Source organism: Lepidochelys kempii, chromosome 11, assembly GCF_965140285.1.
Source record: "Lepidochelys kempii isolate rLepKem1 chromosome 11, rLepKem1.hap1, whole genome shotgun sequence".
Classification (NCBI taxonomy): Eukaryota; Metazoa; Chordata; order Testudines; family Cheloniidae; genus Lepidochelys; species Lepidochelys kempii.
The window spans coordinates 79,588,107-79,600,990 of record NC_136390.1 but is presented as its reverse complement, the minus strand read 5'-3'; the positions used below and the strand labels follow the sequence as shown (position 1 = coordinate 79,600,990).

The following is a 12,884-nucleotide window of genomic DNA, read 5'->3' as shown; positions in this document are numbered from 1 at the left end:
TATAAAATGGCTGGTTTAGTGGTTTCTCAACTGTGTTTTTTATAGAGGAGAGCAGCAATTTATGCTTTGCCTCCTTCTACTGTAAAGTTTAAAAATGAAAATTACTGCAGTCTGTTTTATTGCTTGGTGAAGCTATAAATGTTAGTAGAACTCAAATTTGTTTTTCCCCAATTTTTTTAAAAAGAAACCACTGCAAGGTTCAGTTTCTCTGGTAGACTTGTTGCTGAAAGAAAATGGAGAACTTACAAAGTCTGTAACAACACTGACAGAGGAGAAATTAGAATTAAGAGCAGCAATTTGTCAACTTGAGAAGAATCTTCAGCAGCAGCATCATAGGGGAATTGGTAACAGACAGGTATATATTCATTTTTATTTGATTTATATTTTTCTCTTTGCTGTCGCATAGCTGTATACACGGCAGGAGACTGAAGGCAACTACCTGCTGGCCTGATGCTAATAAAATACCAATATACTAGACCTGCATGGTCCAGTACGTATTGGGGTTTTCTGTTCATCAGATATGCGGTGCCCTTCATTGTTCGAAGTGTGATGGTATATTGATTATTGAGAAATAATGCTATGCATACTGATAAAGCTTAAATCTGCACAAACAGCAGCTCATCTGCCAAGTAACATAGATCACTGTCAGCATGTCACCTTGATACCCTATTCTATGCCCTGCTTTTTTGTTGAACATAGACTCCAAAGGATTTGACCTAGTTACCTGAGAGATTTCCCCACCCTTTGTTGCCATACCCTATTGTGATAGTTACACTTCCATTCCAACCCTGGAAGGGTTAACCAATAGAATGATGCTTGTGAGCACAAGGGACTGATCTTTCACTGGAGCTGGACCTGGAGCAGGGAACTCATTCCCACAAGAGATGAGAGTGACCATATGAGATGAGAATAACTGCTCTCAGAATTAAGTGCAGAACCCACTTTTTCAAATTCATGAGTAATTTCTATGCATGTACATAGCATACAAAAAATATAAGCAAATCAAGCTCTTTCTGCCACATATAGGGTGGGAAGGAAGACTGAGATTAGTATTTCTATTTTTAAACATTTTGGAGTCTCTCTGGTATTAAGGTGAATGGGAGCCATATCAACTAATAAGACTAAGATTTTTAGGCAAGGACTGTCTAATTTTCTTTACTTGTTAACATGGACTGAAGTTCTACTTGAAATTCCCATCCTATCTGGATAACCTCTTGTTGCTGCTGGAAATTTCCAGTATAATTATTCTGGCATTCTAGTTTTTCCTTAAAGTGAATTTACTATTGAATTTGACTTAAAAGATATAACTTTTACATTCCTTTGGAAGTAGTGAAGCTTGATGGTTATTTTATATTCTTTCTTTGAATTTCATTTTTTAGATTCGCTCTACAGATGATGCTTACTCCGTCCAGGGATCAGAAAGGGCTTCCTGGCAGCGAGAAAAAACTATTTTGCAGAATGCTTTGAAACAGGCAGAATCTGAGCTGGCTAAAGCTACTGTTGAAATTGAAAACAAGCCAATTATGGAAACTTCCAACCCAAAGGTAAAATGGATGTTGCAAAATATGATCAGAAATGCACTCTGGAGAGCAGTCAGGTTGCTACACCCACGACCACAGAGAATTTGTACTGTAGTTTACCCATATTTTCATATACCTATGGTACAGATTTGTTGTGAAATAATGTTTGGAAACTGCTTTAAGATTCTCCTCAAAACATGATGAGACACTTATTTTTACTATTATTCATGTCTCAGAATTAACATGTGACACTTTTACAAGATGGAATGATATTTCTTACATATGGTTGAATTGGATGCACAGTGTAATTTTTTCAGGAAAAAACATCTTGAGCCTGACTTTGTAAGATAACAACATAAAAACGGCTATGCAGGGTCAGGCCAGAGGTCCATCTAAGCCAGTATCTGTCTTCCGACAGTGGCCAGTGCCAAGTGCTTCAGAGGGAATGAACAGAACAGGGCAATTATCTTCAGTCCCAGCTTCTGATAGTCAGAGGTTTAGGGAGACACAGAGCATGGGGTTGCGTCCCTGACCATCTTGGCTAATAGCCATTGATAGACCTATCCTCCATGAACTTATCTAATTCTTTTTTTAACCCAGTTGTACTTTTAGGCTTCACAGCTAAATCCTTCACACTGACAATGATTTCCACAAGTAGACTGCACTGCGTGAAGAAGTATTCCCTTTTGTTTGGGGTAAACCTGCTGCCTATTAATTTCATAGGGTGACCCCTGATTCTTGTGTTATGGGAAGGGGTAAATAACACTTCCTTATTCACAGTCTCCACACTATTCATGATTTTATAGACCTCTCTCATAACTGCCGTTAGTCGTCTCTTTTCTAAGCTGAACGGTCCCAGTCTTTTTGATCTGTCTGCATGTGGAATTTATTCCATACCCCTAATCATTTTTGTTGCCCTTCTCTGTATTTTTTTCCAATTCTGATATATCTTTTTTGAGATGGGGGAGACCAGAACTGCTCACTGTATTTAAGGTGTGGACATACCTTGAATATACAAGCATGTTTGCAAGTATCTAATTTATTTATACAAATCCCATGACTTCTTGTTTAAATTAGGTATTTTGGGGCAAATATGGCTATATAGGGTCATAACTGGCCAAATATGTTTGCACATCCTGGTTTAGTTCATGCAACTGTGGCATTTTTGTGCATAAATCTGCCATGCTTAAATGTGTGTATTCCATTGAACACACAGATTTTTCAGGATTAGACTTGTTAAATTTTTTAGCGAGTGTTCCATTCCCCCAGCCAGTGCATCATCATTTCCTATATTTTGTTCTGGAGTACTTTACAGAAATGTTTCTTTAAATAATTGTGACAGAGGGCTTGGAGGGCTGGGTGGCCTAGTGGCTGGAACGCTTGCTTTCCAGCCCCCAGCTTGGTCAAGGTGCCTCAGTCTTTAAGGCTGCAGGGGAGCTAGGAGGAGCCAGGCCCTCCCACTCCATCAGGTCTCAGCTCAGGATTCTTTGGAAGTCAACCCCTGAGTAAGAGACGTACCAGTGGGGAGTCTACATCCACTGTCCTGGGCTACTTCCTACTGTTGTCCCGTCAGTTTGGGGAGTGACCCCTATAATCCAAGTTGCAGTGGTGGCTTGTCTCTAGTAGTGACCCCTCATGGACTCTGGGTGGCATCCTGTTGCGGTACCAGGGCAGCTGTAAGGTATGGCAGGGTCGGAACCTTTTTTCATCCGGTTCTGTCTTAAGCCAGCTGCTCCTAGGCCTCTTCCTCAGTCTCTTCTGGCCAGGGAGATGGTGCTTGTTCCTTGGTGACTGCCTTGGCTGCAGGCTAGTGATCCTTCCCTCAGGTAGGGATGCAGCTAGCTCCTCTTGAGGTAGTCTCCTGTACAAGGATGATCATTTTTGTAACTGTTTTAGTCCTTTCTGTAAACTGAGATATGCAGGAGATTAATGTTGAATAAAATTGTTCGGTGAAAGACTGTGATACTTTGGCATCATTTTAATACTTGATGTGTGGAATTGAGATTTATGTTGTCTGAGCCCTGTTCAGATAGCTAATATCAAAGGTTTAATTGAAGTATGTGTATAGTTTTAACTAGGGCTGTCAATCACACTTAACTCACATGGTTAACTCAAAAAATTAATCATGATTAATCGCACTGTTAAACAATAGAATATCAATTGAAGTGTATTAAATATTTTATATGATTTTCTATATTTTCAAATATATTGATTTCTATTACAACACAGAATACAAAGTGTACAGTGCTCACTTTATGTTGTTTTTTATTACAAATATTTGCACTGTTAAAATGATAAACAAATAGTATTTTTCAGTTCACCTCATACAAGTACTATAGTGCAATCTCTTTATCGTGAAAGTGTAACTTACAAATGAAGAATTTTTTTTATTACATAACTGCACTCAAAATCAAAACAGTGGCAAACTTCAGAGCCTACAAGTCCACTCAGTCCTACTTCTTGTTCAGCCAATTGCTAAGACAAACAAATTTGTTTACATTTATGGGAGATAATGCTGCCTGCTTCTTATTTACAATCTCATCTGAAAGTGAGAACAGGTGTTCACATGGCACTTTTGTAGCTGGCGTTGTGAGGTATTTACATGCCAGATATACTAAACATTCGTATGTCCCTTCATGCTTTGGCCATCATTCCAAAGGCAGTAAGACTGAGTGGGTCTTCGCAAACGGGTGCAACTCTTGAACCAGCACCCCATGTGGTACCAGTGCCACAGTCTGCCCCAAATAGGGCAGACTTACCAGAGCCAGCCTCCAGAGAGCCTGAGGATCAGGAGGACCCGGTCCCACGGGCCTCATCATCCTCTTCACCGGATGAGGCAGTGGCTGGCACCTCCGCCACCACACTCCCTTTGATGGACAATAGGGCGCACCAGGACCTTCTTAGGAGGGTGGCGCAAAACTAACCCCTCCAGGCTGAGGAGGTGTCAGAAGACTCAAACCCAATGGTGGACATTCTTGCCCAGGAGGGTACCTCTAGGTTAGCCTTGCCCCTTACAAGACCATACAAAACACCACAAAGGTGCTATGGCAGACCACCTTTTTACCCACTCTCAGCCTGGAACATTAGTGGTGGATGCGGCGAACCACAAAGAGTGGCAGAGTCAACGAGGTCCCGTTCCAAAGTCACGGGACGCTAAGAAGCTGGACCTTTTTGGCCGTAAAGTCAGCTCGACCGGGGGCTCCAGCTTCGCGTTGCTAATCAGCAAGCGGTCTCCATCGCAGACGCTTTTCACCTCACATGGATGAGTCACGTGCTCTATGCATTCCTGCCCTGCCCTCTCATACACAGAGTCCTTCTCAAGGTCCGCCAGGACAGAGCTTCGTTGATCCTCATAGTGCCGGCGTGGCCCCACCAGCGCAGGTTCAATACGTTGTTAAGCGTATTGGTCGACAGACCAGTAACCCTTCCCTTATGCCCAGACCTTATCACTCAGGACTACTGCAAGTTCCAGCACCCCAACCTGGAGTCCCTCCACCTCACGGCGTGGAAACTCCATGGTTGAACCCGTTGGACCTCCAGTGTTCGGACTCAGTGAGAGAAGTTCTCCTGGGAGGTAGGAAACCTTCCACCCGAGCCACATATCTGGCAAAGTGGAAGCGGTTTTCTATTTGGTCCCTGCAGAAGGATATCCCACCACAGCAAGCACCAATTCCCCTTGTTTTGGACTACTTACTGGACCTGAAACAACAAAGGCTGGCAATATCATCTATAAAAGTGCACCTGTCTGCCTCCTCAGCCTCGCACCAGGGGCAACGGGTAGATCAGTCTTTGGAAACCCCATGGTGGGCTGATTCCTCAAGGGCTTGGACAGGCTTTACCCCCATGTGCGGCAGCCCGTTCCCTAGTGGGACTTCAACTAGTCTTGTCCAGGCTCATGGGCCCTCCATTTGAGCCCAAGGCCATCTGCCCTCTCTCCTGCCTCTCTTGGAAGGTTGCCTTTCTGGTGCCTATAACATCAGCCAGAAAGGTGTCTTAGCTCAAAGAGCTTACCTCCAAGCCCCCCATACTGTCTTTTACAAAGACAAGGTTCAGCTGCATCCTCACCCTGCGTTTCTACCCAAGATGATCTCCCAGTTTCATGTGAATCAGCACATATTTTTACCGGTCTTCTTCCCTAAGCCTCATGCCACTGACAGAGAGTGGATGCTCCATTCCCTGGACATCAGTTGTGCCCTAGCCTTCTACATTGAATGCACAAAACAATTTTGTAAGTCTCCACAGCTCCTTAGTGCAATCGCCGAAAGGATGAGAAGGCTTCCCATCTCATCCCAGCGCATTTTGTCGTGGATCACATCCTGCATTAGAACATGCTATGACCTGGCCAACGTTCCGCCCCTGCCATTGACGGCGCACTCCACGAAAGCTTAGGCTTCATCCGCAGCTTTCCTTGCACACGTCCCTGTTCGAGACATATGCAAGACGGCAACATGGTCTTCCATCCACACCTTCACGTCACAGTATGGCATCACCCACCAAACAAGCGATGACACAGCATTCGGCAGGGCAGTCCTACAATCAGCTGAACTCCGACCCCTCCTCCAAAGAAACTGCTTGGGAGTCACATATTGGAATGGACATGAGCAAGCGCTCGAAGAAGAAAAACTGTTACCTACCTCTCGTAACTGTTGTTCTTCGAGATGCGTTGCTCATGTCCATTCCAATAAGTGTGTACGCATGATTGTCGAAAGGATTTTCCCCTAGCGGTTCACGTTGGGTAGACTGTGAAGCACCCTGGAATGGCGCCCTCATATAGTGGCGGTGTATATAGGACACTGCCGACCCGCCGCCTGCTCAGTCCCTTCTTGCCAGAAGACTCCGACAGAGGGGAGGCAGGTGGGATTTGGAATGGACATGAGCAAAACATCTTGAAGAACAACAGTTACGAGAAGTAGGTAACCGGTTTTTCAACTTGCATGATAAAGAGATTGCACTACAGTACTTGTATTAGGTAAATTGAAAAATACTATTTATTTTGTTTTTTACAGTGCAAGTATTTGTAATCAAAGATAAATATAAAGTGAGCACTTTACACTTCGTATTCTGTGTTGTAATTGAAATCAATATATTTGAAAATGTAGAAAACATCCAAAAATATTTAAATAAATGGTATTCTGTTATTGTTTAATAGCGTGAGTGATTGCGATTAATTTTTTAATCGCTTGACAGCCCTAGTTTTAACTAAATTTGTTACTTCATGCATTCCAGGTGGATTTTCAGGGAAGAGGCTGTTATGCTTGTTTGCTCTGTCTAAAGTAACTGTAACCAAAGATTAGAGAGGGGGAAAAAACCCTAGTTTTTTCCCATTTTTGTATTTTGTGCCTTCCATAGCACAGTGTTTAAAGTTAGTCCACTGTTTTCTCTTTAGAGCCAGTCAGTTTCCCCTGTTGTTTGGCTCTTTCACATGTAACATGGGAAGAAAAATCTTTAAAAACATTGTTAAACAATAGAAATTGGCTGGGGTAATATTTAAACTACTTAATATGCTTTTTGAAATTCACTAGATTTCAAATTGGTGGTATCCGTTTAAATCATATTCTAGAAAAACTAAACAGGTAGGTTTTACTTTACTTCATGAACATAGTTATCCTCTGCATAGATCTAATCTTAAATTTGAATCGAAGCATATATTTAATTAAAAAAGACAGAACCTCTTGAGTAGGAGTCAGAGAGTAGATGAAGTATATACCCATTGTTAGCAATGGACTCCATTTATTTTAACGCAATTTGAGACAGTTACTGCATCGAGACCCTTGACTTCTGGGGAAACCCAGGCTGCAGTTTTAAGTGGATACCCATAAAGAAGGTTAAAAAAGAAAAATCATCCTATTCCGAATTCGATTTGAATTCTCTTTGTTCATGATAAATATGATCGTACTTACTGTAACAAAAGCCAAGATCTCTGCATCTCATATTTGTCAGGATATTAGGTAATTTTCATTAAATATAGAATTATTTTGCTGCTATATAAACTGCATTTATAGTTTACACTTTTGGAATCTTACAAGTTTTCAATTTTTAGGAAAAGCTTTTCAGTCACCTTTCAAAAGATGGTTAGTGATAGTTAGATAACATGTTGTTCACAAGGCCGTTCAAAAATACTCTTCCGCATATGTCTTCAATAAGAAAAGTTACTCTTTTTGCCAAGTCATTTAAGATACAAATTCCTCTGTAACTCTCAGGCTTCTCTGTGGTCTAAAAGCTGTCTGAGGGAGACACAAGCCTCTTGTCTGTCACAAGAACTTACCAACCATCCGTGAATATTATGTATTCAGTGCATACTTTCCTTTGAACTTCAGAAGCATCTATTAACCCCTTTGTGACAATTTTATTGTGATCAAGTTAGATTAACATTGAATCCAACATGCATGCTCATTCACATTAACTAGTTAACACAAATCCCGTTCTAGAAGATAAACAGTGAAACCATTTTCCCAGTGTCGGGTGTGAATACAGTGTTCAGAAGCTCACAAATATTAAGACAATTGGATTGTCCAAAATCAAATGCCTGTAAAGTTAGTTACATGAGGCCTTGTCCATGCTAGCAAATAGCTGCTGTTGTAGCTGCCCTCATGTCAGCAATGTTGGAAGCACTAATGCAGATGTCTTCTGGCAGCTGTTCTTAGAACCTTACTTGACAGGTCAAGTAACCCTGCAAAAATTCCTTGGTGTAGACAAGGCCTCATAGACAGATAGAGGTATAGCAGCCTTACAGACCTTCATGTAAGACTTCCATGCTGCCAGTATCACAAACACTGTTAATTTTCAGTAAATGGTCCATATTAGCAGGAGCTTCAGTAATGCAAACTTTAATTGGAAGTTTCATTTTCAAAAACATTATCCAATTTCTTAAAAGTTTTAGAAGCAGTTCTTATTATATGGCCTTCCGCACAATTTTCCAAAGTAAAATCGCTTTAGCTAGCTTTTGTCAAGCCACGGAAAACAGGTTGTGGGAGAACTTGTGGGAGTAAACAGATCTGGCTATACGATGAGTGTACAGGTGTCCTTAATTAAATTTCAATGACTTGGGTTTTTTTCAGTTGCAGAAATTATACAGGAAGTATCTGCGAGCAGAGAGTTTTAGAAAGGCTCTCGTTTATCAGAAGAAATACCTTCTTCTGCTTCTGGGTGGATTCCAGGATTGTGAGCAAGCAACGCTGTCGCTGATAGCTCGTATGGGAGTCTATCCTTCGCCTGCAGACCTGCAGGTCTCTGAATCACGTTCCCGTCCTTTTACCAAGTTCAGATCTGCGGTGAGAGTGGTCATTGCAGTATCAAGGTAAAAACAAACTCATAAAATAATTTTCCTATGTTTTCCTTGTAAATGTTACAGCATCCACAATACGTTCCCCAGATTTTTCATTTTTAGAACTGCTTAGCTGTAATTCCCTTACTCTGGACTGAAAGATTTGTTCAACAGTTATTTCAAAGTGTTACTTAGCCAATAATTGTGTGTTTAACTAATATGGCATGTTCAAGGCCAATGTGTTTCATATGTGCCTTATTAGAATACCTTAAAATATTGCTTCCTGAAAGCTGCATCTGTCTATTTTTATACTGCACCCAACCCCATAGTATCTGGTATCTGTATTCACATGTAGCACCTGTGAAGGAATGACCCATTCAGGCAATGTCCCCTCTGTCTGGGCTTACTGGGTGTATCCTAACCCATAGGAGACTATTGTATCACCAGTCATTGGCCTGAAGTATTAATCCTTCCATCTGACCTCATTCATGCTTCATCAGCGATGAGTACATTCCTCTGAGTTCTGCCAACAAGTCTACTTTTCATCCGTCACGAAGCTTGTCACATTGATTTATCCACAAAGGATCAATCTGTAATAAGCAGATAATTTCAAAATGAAAAACCCAGCTCCCTATTGGTTGGAGGTCATTGAAATATAACTTTTTAAATTTAACAATAATTTTGTTCTAAATGTAACAGGTGGTTCCTCCTGAGTCTTTTCCCCTCACTTGGTAAAAGTGTGATTGGTTGAGGTTAATAATTGCTGATGTACTTTGTTATACCTGAGAGAGAAGCTTTCATGGCAACAGCAGCAGGATGACATGCAGGAGCAGGAAGCCAGTGACCAATCCTGTGGAGCATGAGGAGCTGCCCCAGGGCTCCCTACAGCCCCCAAAGGCTGCAGTATAGTGGAGGGCATCCTCCAAAATCATGCATTCATAAGGGGTACGGAGAAAAGGTGCCACAAACCTTCTGCCCACGCTGAGCAGGGAGGGAGAAAGGGAAGGATCTGCTTTGCTCAGAGACAAAACAAAGGGAAAGCAGGAACTGTTGAGGGGATTGGATGGTGTTTTTAGGGTGTTATAATTGCATTACCCTATTTGTTCCTTTTCTTACTGCCACATGAACAGTCTTTTGGGACTGGGTTTCTGTTACCAGGGACTTGCCTTTGCATATTGTATGTCACCAAACGTGACTTTTGTAAACATTTTAGACAGACACACACACAAAGGAGGAAGGGAGAAAATGTCAAATACATTAAAATGAAAAAGTAAATTAAGATTTCACTATAAGAAGCTTGTTTATGCTTTTGTTCCTTTTGTCTCCTCCTGCCCCGGTATAGAATCTTGAAAACCTTTGCGTGAAAGTCTCCTAATGGCATCTTATGTCTTCATAGGGAATATGTTAAGATAGGTTCTCATCCTGTTCCTTAGTATTACACCTTTCTTGTTTGTGTTCACTGCATTCTGTTACAACTGGCAGAGGGGGTGAAACTTGATAGGGTTTTTTTAATTGGGATAACTGTCGTTTCATAGAATCGTAGAATATCAGGGTTGGAAGAGACCTCAGGAGGTCATCTAGTCCAGCCCCCTGCTCAAAGCAGGACCAATCCCCAACTAAATCATCCCGACCAGGGCTTTGTCAAGTCTGACTTTAAAAACCTCTAAGGAAGGAGATTCCACCACCTCCCTCGGTAATCCATTCCAGTGCTTCACCACCTTCCTAGTGGAAAAGTTTTTCCTAATATCCAACCTAAACCTCCCCCACTGCAACATGAAATCCCACCTCGTTCTTCTCTTCTGCAGACTAAATAATCTCAGTTCCCTCAGCCTTTTCTCATAAATCATGTGCTCCAGCCCCCTAATCATTTTTGTTGCCCTCCGCTGGACTCTTTCCAATTTTTCCACATTTTTCTTGTAGTGTGGGGCCCAAAACTGGACACGGTACTCTGGATGAGGCCTCAAAGAGGGGAAATAGAGGGGAATGATCATGTCCCTCAGTCTGCTGGCAATGCTCCTACTTATACAGCCCAAAATGCTGTTAGCCTTTTTGGCAACAAGGCACACTGTTGACTCATATCCAGCTTCTCGTCCCCTGTAACCCCTAGGTCCTTTTCTGCAGAACTGCTGCCTAGCCACTCGGTCCCTAGTCTGTAGCAGGGCATGGGATTCTTCCGTCCTAACTGCAGGACTCTGCACTTGTCCTTGTTGAACCTCATCAGATTTCTTTTGGCCCAATCCTCTAATTTGTCTAGGTCCCTCTGTATCCTATCCCTACCCTCCAGTGTATCTACCACTCCTCCCAGTTTAGTGTCATCTGCAAACTTGCTGAGGGTGCAGCCCATGCCATCCTCCAGATCATTAATGAAGATCTTGAACAAAACCAGCCCGAGGACCGACCCTTGGGGCACTCTGCTTGATACTGGCTGCCAGCTAGACATGGAGCCATTGATCACTATCTGTTGAGCCCAATGATCTAGCCAGCTTTCTATCCACCTTATGGTCCATTCATCCAGCCCGCATGTCTTTAACTTGGTGGCAAGAACACTGTGGGAGACTATCAAAAGCTTTGCTAAAGTCAAGGGATGACATGTTTCTCTCAACTTGGTGCAATGTAGGGAGAAGCTCTGCTTTAAAACCAGTTTATAAATTCTGAATTTTCTTGTTTGACTCCATCAGCCGTTTAATAAATATCCGAAGGGCAGTTAGCACAGTAAACTATTTGATAAGCCTATGCCCAGGAGACTTAAATTGGATATCTTTGTGCTCCCAGTTCCTTTCTGGGGTTGTTATTTATATTGTTTAATATGTTTGTTTAATATTTCAACTAAGTGAATTTTTGTTTTTCTGCTGTTTTTAATCCGTATACAAACTTTACATTGTTTGCAAGGTTAAAGTTTTTGGTGAAAAAATGGCATAAAGTAAACAGAAAAGGGGCACAGGGAGAAAACATTTCTCACAGTATCGGACATAACCCAGGTGAGGATTTCTTTTGAACAAATAATTGTGGTTTATTAACATTTCTTTGCAATAGTACGTGTCTTTCTTAAGTAGTAACTAACAGACTTTAGTAGTGAAATGGTTTGATATTTTATCACAAAAAGCCATTACAACATCAGTTCCCCCAACTTAACGGTTGAGATCCCACTCACCATAGTTGGGGAATTCAGGATTTATCATTCCAGCAGCTAATTGTTTCTCCTTGTGTAAGGGCACAGGCAGTGAGAATGAAAGGCATTTAAAGCTGAACAAAGGAAATTATCTTTCATACCATGCACAGACACCCTGTGGGTGGAACTCATTGCCGCAAGATATCAGTAAGGCAGAGACTGGACGTGCACACAGATAACAGTTGTTACTGTGTAAATATTAAAAATAAAAAACAAAAGTTTTTGAATGACATGAGCTAGTTAATAGAGATTGGGAAAGGTCTTTCCCTGCTGGTAGGTGATTCCATAACTGCTTTCTGTGGGATTTCTTGAACTTTCCTCTAAAACAGCTGTTACTGACCACTATTAGAGATCAGATCCATTCTGGCAATTATGTTCCCATGCCTAATCTTATAGATGTGTTATGAGAACCACAGATTTTAATACATGGACTTGTGTATATAATATCTCAGATGTCATTTTTCATTAATTCATTGTTTTTAATAAAAAATTAGACTGCATATTGAACTAAATACAGATTTAACCAACAAAAAATATATAGTGCATTTTCCAGTTCCCGATGTACGTGGGACATTACTTTTCATTCTTTATACTATTTTTAACTTATATCACTTTTATACCTCAACAAATATCTTTCAAGCTTTGTATTTCTCATTAAGGTCTAGGTACCTCCCAAATTTTAATCTTTTTAAAAAAATAAACATGACTAATTTTGTTACCTCAATGCAAAACAACATCTCGGCAGTTTCCTTAAAAGCCAATTTTTGTGATTTGTTTTTCATGGTCAAATGGATCCGACTGACTGACTGAAATTTCTTGGACTCCTGTCTCCTCTCCCTCATCAAAAAAAAAAAAAAAGTGTGGATGTCTGTGTTGCTCGCTATCTATAGCATTATATCCATACGGTAGATACAGAGGAGAACAAGCATGA

At 41.3% G+C, this 12,884-nt stretch overlaps 1 protein-coding gene across 6 annotated transcripts in view; it reads left to right on the top strand.

The window, feature by feature from the left end:
* The window catches only part of PCNT (pericentrin), a 228,556-nt gene that overhangs the window by 211,054 nt on the left and 4,618 nt on the right, over positions 1-12,884 (top strand). For all 6 annotated transcript variants that reach the window (XM_073306956.1, XM_073306953.2, XM_073306954.2 and 3 more), the window contains 4 exons: positions 185-355; positions 1,380-1,544; positions 8,579-8,817; positions 11,674-11,762. In XM_073306956.1, the coding sequence (XP_073163057.1) occupies positions 185-355; positions 1,380-1,544; positions 8,579-8,817; positions 11,674-11,762 (664 nt within the window). The remainder of the gene's footprint in view (positions 1-184; positions 356-1,379; positions 1,545-8,578; positions 8,818-11,673; positions 11,763-12,884) is intronic.